This window comes from Hemibagrus wyckioides, linkage group LG13 (assembly GCF_019097595.1).
Source record: "Hemibagrus wyckioides isolate EC202008001 linkage group LG13, SWU_Hwy_1.0, whole genome shotgun sequence".
Classification (NCBI taxonomy): domain Eukaryota; kingdom Metazoa; phylum Chordata; class Actinopteri; order Siluriformes; family Bagridae; genus Hemibagrus; species Hemibagrus wyckioides.
The window spans coordinates 13,471,579-13,487,909 of record NC_080722.1 but is presented as its reverse complement, the minus strand read 5'-3'; the positions used below and the strand labels follow the sequence as shown (position 1 = coordinate 13,487,909).

The 16,331-nt window shown below is 39.3% G+C and overlaps 1 protein-coding gene across 2 annotated transcripts; it reads right to left on the bottom strand.

Annotated features, from left to right (window-relative positions):
- Positions 1-434: 434 nt before the first annotated feature.
- Positions 435-14,725, bottom strand: thbs2b (thrombospondin 2b). 2 transcript variants are annotated; one of them, XM_058406715.1, is made up of 21 exons: positions 14,383-14,724; positions 14,054-14,125; positions 13,282-13,838; positions 12,527-12,611; positions 8,770-8,981; positions 8,168-8,402; positions 7,899-8,069; positions 7,624-7,800; positions 6,551-6,724; positions 6,297-6,424; positions 6,054-6,206; positions 5,741-5,959; positions 5,022-5,129; positions 4,731-4,890; positions 4,502-4,620; positions 4,185-4,419; positions 3,114-3,341; positions 2,760-3,031; positions 2,501-2,598; positions 2,103-2,242; positions 435-2,004 (listed from the first exon to the last, which is right to left on the bottom strand). In XM_058406715.1, exons 2-21 carry the CDS (start codon positions 14,118-14,120, stop codon positions 1,997-1,999), a joined length of 3,546 nt encoding a protein of 1,181 aa, XP_058262698.1. In that variant the 5' UTR covers positions 14,121-14,125; positions 14,383-14,724; the 3' UTR covers positions 435-1,996. The 2 variants fall into 2 exon arrangements, with proteins under 2 accessions (XP_058262698.1, XP_058262697.1); XM_058406714.1 differs by having other exon boundaries at positions 435-2,242; positions 14,383-14,725.
- Between the last annotated feature and the right edge of the window lie 1,606 nt (positions 14,726-16,331).

Below are 16,331 nucleotides of genomic sequence, written 5' to 3'. Positions count from 1 at the left end.
TTTTTATCACGCTGATGCCTTCACCTCAGACGATCATCAAAACTGATATTAACATAGTATATAACCTGTCTTGAAAACTTTTTCTGGTATGTCCTAACTGTCATTACTGCATAAATCACAAGAGCCCAAAAAACAAGACTTTAGTGTGCTCTAACAGTGTTATGTGTACGCAATCCCTACATAGATCTGTTACCTTTTGTTCTATTATATTATTGGATTACCTTAATTACAGTAAAGCATCATATGAAAGATGAAGCTGTGTGTGTGTGTGTTTGTGCATTTGTATGTGTGTGTGTGTGTGTGTGTAATAATATACATTTGAGCCAGTAATGTCAATGCACACCTTTGTACCTTTCATATTTACACAGGAAAAGTAGATGAAGAATACAATGAATATATATTTTATTATCCGTATTTATTTCAAACATGTCAAGTTTGCTTTAAGATCCATAAAAAAAGACAACATTCAGCTCTACAATGTAGAGGAACTGGAATGTGATACAAAATATGAAACTGGTTAAGGCATTGTAGGTATACATGCAGAAAAGTTAAAGACCCACTGATGATGGATCAGTCATTTAGTTCCTTTTTTTTAATGAGTTTAATGTTGTTCATTATATTAAAAAAAAGAACATGATACTTCACTATGACTCACAGAACTAAAAAAAAATTTATTTTGGATTCTATGTGATGGATATTGTTGACATTGAAGCACGAACTTGGTTAGCCTACTGTTTTTTATTTTATTTACTTCTAGTGGTTCATTACTGCAAGTACGATCTGTGACATCTACTAGTGCTTTGAACAAAAATAGATGAGAGAAGTGACTCCACATGATCAGCTATCAGGCTATCCTTTATTATAAATGGCTTTATGATGCTGGTGGAAAAGTGAGATATGTGCTGCGTGAGATTCATTTGGCTTTTCATTCATCTCCAACTACACCAAACACCACTACCACCAACTACACTAATCTGTGTTGAATCATCATGTCATCATGTCACTCTATCACTGGAGCAGTATACCACTTCCAACCACACATAGAGACATGTTACAAATTAAAGGAAAGACACTTTATACAAAGATACTTTGTGTTGGTTTTCCTTTAATTTGTCAATCTATATACCGTATATTCACATTAGCTTCAAGTACAAACACATTATATATCTTTTTTTTTTTTTTTTTTTTGCTCTTGCCAGATATCATTCTGTTAAATAAACACATCCAACCTCTACCACTGCAAACCTCTGAAATTACTTTTAGGTCAAGTTCAATAGACATGAAAAATTTGAGGGAATTCCTTGGCCATAAAAATGCTGAATTTAAAGAGTGTTTAAGTAAAGGAACGAACACAAACACGTCTAATGGTTCACTAATGTTAAGAACTATAACTCAGATACTTTAATGTCTAGTAGGGAATACATTTTAGAGGTAAAAGTATAAGATTTTTACAATTCATTTGTGAATTTTAATGTCTGTGAAAACTAATAAATAAGTATTTACAATTTTTTTTTGGCAAAAGCAAAAACAACTTGTTAATTCATAAACTTGCACCACAGAAAAATAAGTTACAACAGAAACAGTATTATTCTGAATATCATACATCTCAAATCAACACGTGTAACCAATGCAAAACCTACTCTTAAAAATGACTACTATAACACATTTGAAATGACTACATGACTACATAAAAAATTGATAATATTCAAACCCTTAGGTTTATATTCAAGAAGACAGGACTTAATTGGTATCATGAAGGGTAATTGTGCAACAAAGCTGAGAGAGGCACTTAAAAAAAATACATTGGAATGTAGTAACTTTAACTCTTATCTTGGGTGTCCAAAATGGAGTCAGTTTCACTGTCGAAGGCCCCTGGAGTTCATAAATCTGTGCATTCTAATAAAGTGGAAAAACACTGCAGATGTTCTCAGAAGACTGGTCTAAAACGCTTGTTCTGAGTTTGGATTTCAATGGCAGGAGGTGTAAAGTAACAAAATCAGTTGTCTGTAAAACAACCAAAAACACCCTCCATGTTAATAAAGTAATTAAACATTGCACTAAATATCCAAATAAACTGTGCTTTCTCAATCATTGGCTCTCACCTCTGCATTCATATTTAAGGTCAGAGAAGAAGACAAGCTCTTGAGAGAAGACAAACAACCCTAGTCTACCACCAGCAAATGTCTTGTCATAGATAGGCCCAGAGTCTGCCATGATCTGCTTGCCTTCGTACACTACAACCCTGAGGGCAAACAAAAGACAGAAAATAAATCACACTTCCCGTATTATCCAATTTATGCAACTTATAATTTTATGCATCAAGATATAAAGGTAAGAGATAATGATTTCTGCATTTAAATTCTTCATGATTATAGATCTAGACTTTCCCCAATAATTGTAATACTAATATTTCAAGCAAATTCTTCTGTAAATAGGATTTATGGACATTAACTGTTATGACTATTCAAGAACAGAATGTGACCCAGCAGTGAGTCCATACCTAATGAAACCAGTCTTGGGTCTGTGGATAAGATGCCAGCGGTAAGCCGTGTAGTCTTTCCAGCCAATGTTCTTTGGATCATGCCAAAGTGTTCGTACCTGAACGTAACACAGACAAAACAAGCAAGGTGAGCCATGAAGATTAGCAGGTCTGCACTGCTTTTTATTTAACAAATGTTTCAGATTATCTTCTTTATAACTTTAGAGCATCTTTATAAAGGGCTCTTTCAAGACTCCTGATATAAAGAGCGCAAACCCACCTGGTTTTTAGTGTTGCCTGTGTGCCAGAGGGCATTGCGCAGATACTCTCCAGTGCCAGTGGTGGAGTTGACAACTTTGAGTGATACTCCAGAGATACCAAAGGCCTTCGATGGCTTGTCCTCCCAGTAGGTCTGTGTTATCTGTTTCCACATGACCACATAGAAGCGTCGACTGGACTGATAGCCAAACACAAAGCCTGCATAGTCATCATCTCGATCCGTGTTCACATAGAAGGTTCCGCTGAAATCCACGGCATTGAACTCATCATAGCCTGTCGGTGCAAAAGAATATGCTATAAATGCTGAGTAAACATGTAGAATAGCGAATACATATCGGTTGTGCTGTTTGCATACCAACTGCAATTCCAGGGTCAGAGTTAGCAGTCTGAACCAGTTCTTTGCCCTGGTTTCTCACCACCCAGTGGGGGTCGATCTGAAGGGTTCCCTTGGGATCCAGGTGCACCATCTGAAACTTCCTGAAGTCTGTAACACTGATGCCATTGTTCTCTGGGCAAGCGTCGAAGAGGTCAGGAATGCTGTCGTTGTCAAAGTCATCTTTACAGGCATCACCACGGCCATCTCCTGCAGAATGGACTCACAAGTTATTATTCAGCAATAAAATATATTGTATGTACAACAAAAATCTTTTAGTAAAAACATAAATCTTAAAAACATAACAAACTCGAAACTTCAAATCTGTAGTTACTGTTCCATCATAACTATCCTGAATTTAAATTTGATACTAACTGAAGACAGTCATTAAAACTTTAGATACTGATCTTCTGCTTTTTTGTGCCAGTTAAAATTTATGTATTTCATATTGCTTCTCCTATCATGCTCTTTTGATTTTCTCATCTTTTATGAGACAGAGCCTTGGATTACCTTCATAGGAATCATGAAAAGTACCATAATAATAAAGGCTTGGACCCCACACAAATGAAGGAAGGATCATACACTGGAATAAACACATGTGGGAAGCCCAGAGGAACATTCCAGAAGAAATGTGTCTTATGTCTCAGAGTTCCCTGATGATCTGCAGAGACTTTGCGAGCCTTCGTTTCAACATATCACAAATCACTGTTGCCCCAGGTGACCCAAACCTCTCTCAAATCCTCACCCACAGCGCTTGCTTTCTGCAGGCCACAGCACTAGGCACATTCCTGTCATATATAACCCTGAAACCAAATTCATTTATTTTAATCAGTATAAGCAAATATGGACTAATGACTCTGGCCGTCGGGTATTAGCATTCTAGCTTCATTTCATGTCTAATCCCATCTTAGTGGAGGAGGAATTTGCCCCAAGGTAGGTTTGAACCCTTGACCTACTGTGTTATCACAGAACATTTTACAAAGTAGCTGAGAGCTGCCTCAAGAGCAGACAGCGGCTGCCACATGGTCAAAGTGTGAGTTAACCTGCCCTCACCGTTTGTATCAACCTGATCTGGATTAGCCACGAGCCTGCAGTTGTCCCGGTCATCAGGAATTCCGTCATTGTCATCATCATGATCACAGGCATCTCCTTTACCATCATTGTCATGGTCTGCTTGGTTAGCATTGGCAATATAGGGACAGTTATCCAGGTTATTCTGATGGCCATCCTCATCTATGTCCTGGTTATTATCACACTGGTCTCCAATCAAATCGTTATCCGCATCCGTCTACAAAACAGCGCATTAGGAATAAGGCTTTCCCAGATTTATTTCCCAGAAATAATTTATGGTCATTTTTTAATGTCCTGACCTGCTGTGGGTTGTGGATGAGTGGGCAGTTATCACACTGGTCCCCAACACCATCCAAATCTGTGTCTTTCTGGTCAGTATTATAAACATAGGGACAGTTGTCTTTCTCGTTCAGAATCTCTGAAAATCAAGAAAGGTCAAGGAACATTTATCACCACCACCACCAGTTTTTTAATTTAATGGTAAGAAGACACGTCAGTAATTTATTAAGGATAGGTCATGTCTTTTACCATCTCCATCAATGTCGATCGCACAGGCATCTCCTTCGCCATTGTTGTCTGTGTCAGTCTGAGCAGGGTTGTGCTCATAGGGGCAGTTATCACACCGATCCCCTACAGCATCTTTATCATAGTCATACTGACGAGGATTGTACATCAGTGGGCAGTTATCCTGAAAGTAAAACAGTACATTTTATATTTTGCATGGTTAGTATACAAAATTCATGTATTCATTATGCATATTTTTCTAGTTAATGGAAATAAGCTTGCTATCAGCTTCAGCAAACTGTGATACACACTCACCCGTTCATCCACAATTTCATCATTGTCATCATCCTTATCACAGGCATCTCCCTGTCCATCACTGTCAAGATCTTCTTGGCCAGAGTTGGGAAGTGTTGGGCAGTTGTCCTAAAAATGATTATTAAATGAATAACACTGACAGTGATAAATGTTTTGGTATTCAACCCTATTTACACAATGAAACTTAGGGGAAATCATAAAGTCAGTTGATTGTGTTAAGTTTCATTTTGCCAGTTGTTTGTTTACTATTTGTGGTTCTTTTTGTGCAAGTTTTGCGCATATGTTGTATGTCCTAACCTGATTCTTTATATAACAACTTGCAGATTGCAGTTTTGGTTTCTTTCCAGAGTGCATTATTACATAACCAGCCAATTATCCATCAAACATGAAGAAGGATGAAATCATTACTTTTGTGAGTTCTTCTTGTACTTTTATTCCCCCTATTTAAAAACTCCAGATTAAAGACATGCAAAGGTTTTGCTGCAAGGGAAATATATTACTGCATGTTTTCTTTTAGAGAACGATATATTGCCACAGACAAATGCTTCAATTTTCTCAGTGTGCAGGACACTACGGGTGAATCATTTTTTCTAATGTTTGTCTAAAATCTGTAAAACACACTTCCCCATGTCACTTAAGAATAATATCTTAGTTGTTATTTGATTTGTCAGGGATATACTGGCACATAGCTCATTTAATAAATATCATCTATGCTGTACCTTTTTGCAATGGTATGTAGCATTGGCTCCACACACAAGATCCTGATTGGGCCATCCATCGAGATCAAAGTCCTCTCCACATATAATGCCATCTCCAGCATAACCAATGCGGCACTCGCACTTGTACATAGGTTCTGTTACGTGGCTGAGGAAAATACACTCAGCATTCTTATGGCAACTGTGGGTATTGTCTTTACATGGGTTGTAAGGTTCACACACCTATTCAAAAAGTCAAAGAAAAACATAGCTTAAAATACAGCACAGGAATCAGCTCTTACAGAGGACTGAAAATACTCTGTTTATTATGTTTGACCTGTTTATTTGTTTTAGCTGACTCCACTCCAAGGCCATAGGGCTGAGAGCCTTTGTAACGTGGAGGACAGGGCAGGCAGTGAAATCCTGGGTCTGTATTCACACACTGCTGAAACCCGCCCACTTTATGACACACATCTGATACCATATCACACTGCACAAGACCACACAGAGATTAACAGCTTTCTCAGCTGGAAAGGTACATAATATTCCTGATGCATTCATTCTTTACCATATTACTTACCTCATTCACATCTTCACAGAAAGTTCCATTACCACGGTAACCTGGTGGACAAGGCCCACATTCCCAAGAGCCATCAGCGGCAGTGCTGCACTCCACTCCCCCGAAGCAAGGATTTGAAAGGCAACCATCTAACAGAAAAGTCAGAAAAATATTTTCATTATTTCTCATGCATTGTTCAATTTTTGTGTAATACTTGATAAAGAGCAAAAACCTGGTATATTACAAAAGAAATAATGGGTCTTGTTGATACTCACTAATGGGGCACTCCTGTTTGTTGCACACTTCATTTTCAATAGCATCGCCCATGCATTTCCGGCCCCCATGCTGTGGAGCGGGGCTATTACACTCCCTCTCACGACTTTTCAGACCCCCACCACATGTAGCTGAGCAGATTGGCCAGGGTGACCACGGGCCCCAGCCACCGTCAACTGTTTGAACACACAGACACACCGCAAATACATTAAGCTTTAGAATACACGTCAGCCCTAGTCTCAGATCTGGGTTCGGGAAACATATATTGTGGCATGGTGAGAATAATGTTTGTGTGATGGAAAGATTTTGTTTTGTTTCAAGCTTCAGGGGTACACATTTATTTTGACACAACATCTGTTCTTTGGTTAGATGTTTTTCCCTGTTTGCGATTTGGTTTTTATGTTCTCTTTGTTCTTTTTTGGGTACTTGCAGAAATGTATAATTATATCTATTAAATAAGAGATGGCAAAGCACTAATTCAGTTTTGGCTTAAAACATCAGAAGTGAAAATCAATATCAGATTATCAATATTCACATACATGTGTATAGTATAGAAGCTCATACAGATGTCTGTCTACCTCTTTTAAAATTATTATAAAATGGTAATTTATCATAGTATAAATTTGTAAAGGGTGTACAAGTTCATACACATCCTATCCATAAACAGCTAAAGTAAGAGTAAGAGTAAAGAGTAAGAGTAAGCAGAGTAATGTATACACTGGCTATCTTTGAAGCCCACACCAGCTGAAACATTCATTTAACTCATCAAGTGATTGGCTAGATCTTAAACGTGTGATTATTCTGGCTATAAAAACCCTACTTTTCTTCCAGTTGAGCACAGTTGCCTCTTGTTTCCCTCTGGACAATCTCATTTATTGGGCGTGTCATGGGAGTCTTATCCATAAGCCTTTGTGGTATGAGTTGCCAGCCCTATAGCTGTGTATCCTCCAAGCTCTAAGGATAATATGAGCCCTGGAAAGAATGACATCACTCTCCGGTTCTCTCGTTCTCAGCTTTGGACGGTTGGGAGAGGATGGGTTTTGAATGAGCATATGTGTGTATCGCTCAAACTCACTTGGGCAGGGCTTAGCCTGGCAGCTCTGTGTCTCTCGTCCTTCGCCATCGCAGTCTTTACCTCCTCGCTGTGGAATAGGCGAGTTACAATGGCGGATGCGAGTGATCAACCCTTCCCCACATGTCACTGAGCATGAAGACCAGGGCGACCACAGACTCCAACCACCATCCTGACGAACTAAACACACAGGAACTCAATGTTTTCTCCATTTGCCCCACTTTTTCCACTTGCCCCACAGAGAATTACGACTGGCACAAAGCAAATGTTTTCCATACCTCTGCGGTCACATTTTCCTAAGCTACACCTCCGAGTCTGGATCGAGGGGCCAGAGCATGTGTTGCTGGTGTCGTCACATGATCTGCCTCTTTGTTGCGTTCCGCTGCCACAGGTAACCGTACACTGAGTCCACTCTGACCATGGAGACCAGCCGTCCTCACTTTCCAATGCTGGACCCCAAAATAGACACAAAGTAACACAATAATTTCTTAGTTTGTAAGGTAATATCCTATAAAGATATGGTATATGAAGAGTGAGAGGCACTCACGAAGGCAAACAGGACAGCACTCCCCATCAATGAAGGATGGATTAGCACAGGATACTGGTGGGCAAGTGATCTGACGGCACACTACCTTCCCGTCCTGGCATGTGCATTTGGTGCAGCTATCCACAATCCAGTCCTCCTTATTCTCAAACAGTCGTCCATCCTGCCAGCAAATACTCTGCTGCACTGGATCCTGTATCTTATTTAGAGCCTCACGCATAGCAGTGTTCTCCTCTGTCTGAAAGCCAGTACTAAACAAATGAGTCTCCCCATAATTTTGATGAGCCACAGGAGCTGTTTTTTTTAACTATGGTTCAATGTACCCAAGTATATGCAGACATATGGTTATTGCAGCAAGCTGCCATCAAAAAGTCATAAATTTCCACAGATCCACAAAAGTGCATAAAACACTGTGATTTACTGTGCAAGCATTCCTTCCACAGGTATGTGAGTAAACATCAATTATGAACCAATTGCCCAGTTTATGCAAAGGGAAACAGTGAAAATGCCTCAATGGGCTTTCCAACTTTTCTTACTGGGGCTGTTCACCAAACCAGCAGCATGACATGCCTGTCTCAACTCAAATGACTTTCTGAGAGACTCACCACTTTCTGCAAGCCATCAATGAGGTTGCTAACAACAACACGAAGGCCCTTGAGCTCTTGGAAGAGGTTGGCCAACTCCTCACACGAACGCTCACACATCATCTCAGAGGGGCTCTGTGTTGGGGGGTCTGTGTTCGGGCTGATCAAGTTAGTGGAAATGGAGGATGCAACATCCACATGTTCAGCGCTCTCACTCACTGTATTCAGCTCCTCTGTGCAAAAAGAGGAAGACAAATGCATGATTAATTAATGAAACAAGTGTTAAAGGCTCTTGAATGACTGTCAGTCAAAGCAACAAAAGCAACATGCCACATTTATTTGTCTAGTGTAACAATTCAGATGCATCATGCAGTTAAGGATGTAGTGTGTATGTGTGTATTTTAGTTTGAACAAAAATGAACCAATCCTGTAGTTTGTTTTACATGTATGTTCAGTTTCTCAAAAAAAAGTCACATGCAGCTTGAAGAACAGCAAATGTGTTCTGGAAAAGTGAGCATCAGGGGTTGTAATTTAGAGTCTTGGGAGTCCATGGGAGGCCAGGGTCAGTTCCAATACTGTTGCCCATGTGGATGGGATAGCAATCAGTGTTTCCCATGCTACCCGGTAGAATGTGCCTTGCTGTGTGTGAACATGGAAACAGAGACAGTGCAGAAAAGCTTGGAAGGGGGTCCTCAGCATGTCATCTAAACCTTATTGTAATGAACCCTCATTATTTCTTGTTTTTACTCCTATCTCCTTCTCTCTCGCTCTCGCTGACCAAATGCCTAATGTCTGACACTGATAAATCTTGAACATAAACCCCAGATTCTTCAAAGAGGAATAAAGAGGAAAGGCAGCATCTAAAATGAGTTTTTTTTTTCTTATCAAACAGCATTTCATTTTCCAAGCACACTCTTCAATTCGAAATATTTCACTATACAGTGGATATAAAAAGTTTACACACCTCTGCTGAAACCAAGATAAATCATTTGTCTGACCTCCACCCTCAATGTGAAATTACAAATGTAAAAAAGAAATAAAGTAAAACGATCAAAAAGATTTGAGGGCAAAATGAAAAAATATATTTAAAAAAATAAAAAGTTACAATAACATGGTTGCATAAGTATACACACCCTTATATAATTGGGGATGTGACTGTGCTCAGAATGAATCACATTCAATTTCATATTCGAAAGTAATTATTATACATCTGTCATCAATAAACCTATTTTGATTTATCCCAAATAAAAATCAGCTGTTTCTGTAAGGTTTTCTTCATATCTTCTTGGTTTCATCCAACTGCTGTAACAATGGGCAACACAAATCTTACAAAGCATGCATGCTATCTCACTAGAAAAGTATCATTCAAGAGAGGGGTATGAAAGAATTTCCAAAACATTAGATGTACCATGGAACCCTGTAAACAGAGAGAACAGAGTACCACGTCACCAAGAACAGGACGTCCCTCCAAGATTTCTAAAAGGACAAAAGAAAAACTTAACAGGGAGGCTGCCAAGAGAGAACTGATGTGACAACAATTTATCATAATTTTCACATGTCTGGGCTATAGATTAGGGTGGCTAGACAGAAGACCTTCAACAAAATCACCCCAAATCATGTGGCCTAATGTGTTATTGTCCGATGAGCCCAATTACGAAAGGTATAATAATTCCATAATTCCAAAAGGTATGTTTGGTCCAAAAAAGCACATCACCAAAAGCACACCATACCCAGCAAGGTGTAGGCAGCATCATGCTTTAGGGCTGTTTGTCTTCAGCCATAACTGGGGCTTTCATCAAGTTGGAGGGAATCATGGAAAGCTACAAATACCAGTCAATTTTAGTGCAAAACCTTCAAGTGTCTTCTAGTAAGCTGATATTGAAAAGGCCTTTCACTTTTTAGCATGACAATGACCCAAAAAATACATCCAAATAAACAGAGGAATGGCCAAAAGAAAATCAGTGTTTTTGAATGAGCTAGCCAGAGCCCAGACTAAATTCAACAGATTCAACTAAAAATCTGTGGGATGACCTCAAGCAGACTGTGCACAGGAGATTCCCTTACGAGTTGATGGATATAGAATGTTTTTGCAAGAAAGAGTAGGAAAATATTGCCAAAAGTCAAGACACGCTGACAGACTCTTACCCAAAATGACTGAGTGGGTAATAAAATCAAAAGGTGCTTCAACAAAGTATTAGTTTAGGAATGTGCACATTTATGCAACTAGGTTATTGAAAGGTCTTTTATTATCATTTTTATTCCAAAAAATATTTAATTTAATTTTTATATGTTTCATGCTGAGGGTGAAAAAAGTTTCACATTGCCATTGTAACAGGCACGTGTAGACTTTTTATATTTGTTGTATGTACTGTGAAAACTAAACAAAGCCTTCACAACTGATTGACAAGCCATCTGTACTGATCATATCTGCCATCTTCATTGTAAAACATTCAAATGAAATTTCCACGGCTGACAAAAAGAATACCGATTAGCCACTGTATGGTGTTTCAGAGGAAATATAATACATCTTACAGAATAGTTGTTTTAGGATAATGATTCACATATAGAATATATATAAGTAGACTCTGTATACATGAGATATCTGCTGGTCATACAGACACCACAGAGATTTTTAAATCAAGAAGTCTAGTTGGCCTTGAGTGCAATTTCTTGAGCCAGCAAATTTTTTCACGCTTCAGTCCCATGTCTGCCGAACTCATTCAAATCCCTAATGACCGTTAGGTTGGCTGCTTGGCTGTTTGTGTGTGTGTGTGTGTGTGTGTGTGTGCATGTTTTTATATCTTGGTAGGCACCATAACTGACAGTTTTGACTTGTTTTTATTTTTAAAAAGTGATGTTTTTATTTTAAAACATTTTAGGTTAGACTTAAATTTGTATTGTAGCATCGCATTGATTATCTGCATTAATAAGCATGTCAGTAGAAAGTCCTCACAAGGATGTGGTGTGTGTGTGTGTGTGTGTGTGTGTGTGTGTAAACCCTCTTTTTCTGCTCTTATTACATGACTTCATGGATAGTCTTAAGGTCCAGGACATATCCTATTACAAGACTGAACAAACCAATATCAATATTTGTGTAAAAACTGAGCAGTTATGTCTGACACATTATATGTATATTCTGATATATATTATGTATGTTACAAATTAGTATTTATTGAATTTTATTCGAATTAGTTATACCAACACACCAGCCTTCAATCACATGGCATTGACAAAGTCAAGCACATATGCACGCAAGTTATCCTGTTACTAATCGTTTCTTTTGTCTGGCTATTGTGTCTGTTTTGGATCAGTGTAAGAACGTCAGTGTTACTCAGGATATTTCACTTTCCTTCTTTAGCCAGTGATTTAAAAAAAAATAAAAAACTCACATGATCACAAGGGACATTTTGCTGGACTGTTACAGAATATTTCCAGAACACCATTGCAAGATTCCTCATTTCTGCTCCTGGAGCTCCAAAACACTGCTCTCATATCTTCCTTTCTGAACTGCATCCAAACCAATTTATTAAATTCAATACTTGATAATCTGATAAGTTGAAATTTATGCGTCAGAGCTGGAGTGCTGCAGCCCTCCAGGAACGAACGTGGAAACTTTAACTTGTCACCCCATTTCAGTGAGCACTTCAAGAGATTCAAGATTCAGCTGACATTAAAAAAGCGCTGCTTATCTGTATTATTCCTCTTAGGATAGACTTTATGTTGGAAGAGTTTAAATGTGTAAAAAAGATATATTGCAGAACAGCATTAAACACTTTACCTGTGTTTGCCAGCTCACATCCTCGGCTCTCTAGCACATCCTCAAGCGGAATGTCAAAAATAAACTGCACATTCTGCAGCAGCCCCTGAACACAAATAAATAAATATAAGGATTAAATATAAAGATCCTACAGCCAGAAGGGATATTAAAGCTTGTAATGAATGAATTGCATGTTGCGTCAAATCAGTATCATGGTATATATGGTTTAGTTCATTAGGAGCTGGCTTTTGGCATTTGGTTGGCAATGGCCACCTGCCACCTTTTACATTATATCTGCCACCCTAATCGACTCCCTGACTTTGACCCGAAATCACATCTCTGAGAGTTCTGGGAGACCTATGCAACTCAGGCTGACTTATTTAATCACATATAACTCATATTGATTTAAATTAGTGTATGTTGTCCCTAAAGTATTAGGAATGTAGGGTAAATAGTTTTTTTTTTTTTTTTGAGCAAGCAAACATTGCTTTAACTAGACATTCACTTTGCTCTATGAAACATAATTAGGTGGTACCATAATTTATTGTGCTTTAGTATCACCACTTTTCTACCCCAGGCTTATAATCCTGGAAATGCCACTGGTATAGACCTCAGTGATTAGATCTGAGAAGTGTCCTCAGGACCCACTAACCATTTTTTCTTCACCCAGGTTAGTTGTAACGGGTAAGCTGTAGATTGCTTATAATCAGGTGTGCTGAAAACCAAGAACTAGGATGATATACTGTGCTCTCCGGTGTGATTGACACAATTCTCACCCTAAAATGTGTCTCGCGGCTAGCTCCTTTAGCCACGTACATCCGTCCACCCGGGGCGCGCAGGTGCTCGTAGAAAGGTTCGTCGAGAATGAAGCTGTCGATGAGGCTGCAGCCCACGTACAGCGTGGCCGTCTCTCCGTGCACATGCAACGTGACGTTTTTCCACTGCGAGTCCACCAGCTCCACATCCTCAAATGCGATGACGTTGCGCGAGCCGTCGGCCCACCAGTACACCAGCTCGAGCGTATTAGCTCTGCCGTCAGAAAGCACCTCAAACTGCCGGCGCTCGCCGGGACCATCGATGGAGAGCAGAGTGCCGCGGGACGCACGGTCTTGACGCAGCGACGCCGTCAAGGTGAAGCCCTCGTTGTTCTGAATTTGTTGCACGAGCTGCTCTAGAATTTGCGGTTTGACTGACGGAAGCTGGTCGAAGCGGATGAAGCGATACGCCGGGGTATCGGGGTCCGGGCCTCGGAACAGTTTCACCCCGATGGTCCTCTGTGTGATTCCACTGCTTTCGAATAAGTCAAACACAGTCACGTCCTCCACCGGCTCGTCTAAAAAGCATACATAAAGTTGGGATAATTTACATGTAATAGCCTAGACATCCCTGTGGATTGCACAGTAACATCTGTACCTAGACTCTGAGGAAAAGGGTTGGTGTGGGGTTCTTTAAAAGTTTCGGTGAGGGAACGTTAAGAGTCCTATATTTAGTCCTATACTTTCGTGTACACTGCGAAAGTGAGAGTAATGTATTAAAGTTGAAAATTACCTGGATCGATGGCGGAGGCGCACAGAAACAAAAGGACCAGCCCCAAGTGACATTTTCGGAGAATCATAATTCCTAAACAACGCATAAGGACCTGTTAAATGTGCAGTCACTTTTAATGTGGTTTATCATCGATAACAAAGGAAAGACTTAGATGCCATTTGCATTAATAACAGTTACACCTATTCATATCTGATTTCACAGTTCACCGAAAAAATAATCATGATAATCAAGCAATATACTGCATGCGCAAAAGTTCTAGTTCACGAACTTTGGTCCCACAATTAACTGAATAATTGCTGAAAAAATAATTGCTAGTGCACGTGTCCTACCTGAACCAAAGATGAGGTCCTTGGATTTATGGGGGGGAAAATGCTAAGTTCCTCAAAAAAGTTGTAAATGGACGCCTTGTCTTGTCATGAATCAGATCTGCAGGGGGTAAAGTCACCAAAGAAATCCAGGCACTGTGTGCGTAAAGGGCGGATCCAGCGCACTCGGCACGCAGGGTCTTTGTGTTCACTCCGAGGAAAACCGTCAATCACTTCTCCTGTTTAAGCGCTGTGGTCGTGGGTTGGGATGCAATGTGTGTGCTCCAGAGCTTGAAATTTGATCGATACCGGTGATCCCAGCCTCGCGCACGCCTCCTTCATTGTGCGTCTGAATCCGGGGCTTATCGTCAGTGCGTATCTGAGGTTGTAAGGAGGAGTCTTAAGGCAAGAAGAGGGTGTGCAGTGTACGGACGGCATCGGGGCTTCTATTTGGTTAATACATTTTCTGCTCACCAAAGGACTTACCAAGAATTTTGCTCTGGGATTTGGGGTTTAGGATGACTTCACCTTCATCTGAAGGTTACCCCTAGCCAAGAGGAGGTCCGGGTTAGACAGCACTGAAACACAGCTACCCATCCAATGCTAGTGCCAGTGCTACATTCATATATTTAGCAGCAATCTATATATATACTATATTAATGTGGTTCATTTCATTATAACCTAGGTTATACTTCAGGGTTAAGTATAAAAAGTTTGATATTGTCAGTCATAGATTCTGCAATGAGTGATTCTTGATTCTTCCACTATGCAACTTGAGAGACTGGGCTCAGAATGTACTTCTTTGGAAATGAATGTAATATCCTCAAGCTAAGATAAATGAATGATTAGATGGTTTGAATAATAAACTACATGAAATAAAGGGTGTCAAATTGTTGTAGTCAGTACCTTTACCAAAGAAATCATGAACAAATACCACAAAAGAGTTAAAATGTTAAAGATAAAAATGATAAATTGAAGAAGTCTAACCAAAGGCAATAAATAAAATCATTAAAATGAAGTAGGTTCTATATGGAATAGAAATGACAGCACCACTGTCATAGATATTACGAATACTTAGGAAAAAGGGTTGGAAGTGATAATATAATGCTGACAATATTTTTCTGTTCCTAGAAATGTCAGATTTATTGCACAGTTCTAGAAAATTGCACAATCCCAAGTGATATATGATTGCATGGTAAAAATCTGTTCCATATTAGTCACAAGCAGAGGATTTCAGGATTTTCATCTACAAACCTCCATTGTCCAAGTCCAGACATACAAGTTGTAAAACCCAATAGGGGATGGCAGTAATGACTTCCTATAGCTCTTGATATGCTGTACTTGGATCAGGCTACTGCTGAACATGCATTTCAGATTTACAAGCATGCCACACTAGCTAATTAGGTACAATGCAGTGGGTTCTTCTGTTAGTATGATGATCAAATATGTAGTTCTAAATGGTGGATATTTTTCTGAACAGAAAGGATGAACAACCTTTACCTTTCCCCACTGGTGCTGGTACAATCTGCATCTAATCTATTTACAAAGAAACATTAAAAATGCCCAGTTGTCCACAGCTGAAAAAAAGCGTACTTTAATAGTCACATAATGTGCAATCAGCAGAAATGTCTGCCAGATTACATGGTTTTTCCCTGTGGTTATAGGGTGTATATGCAGATTTCTGAGCCCTGTGGAAAAATCTCACTAAAATGCATGACAGATGTGTCATTTGTAGTGAACCAACAGGTTGCAAAAAGTCCTTTGCCCTCCAAATGAATGAACCCAGGTGTGAGTTTTTTTGTAACCTTGCAGTTTAATTGCTAGAGTGCAATCAAGAAAACATTTATTTCTGGTTATTTTAATTTCCTCAATATGAAAGGAGTCTACTTTTTTCCCCCAGAACAAAGTGCAACATGAGGTGTGAATGAGTGCTTTGACCTATTACATCAATCTATAATTTTAATCCCCACATA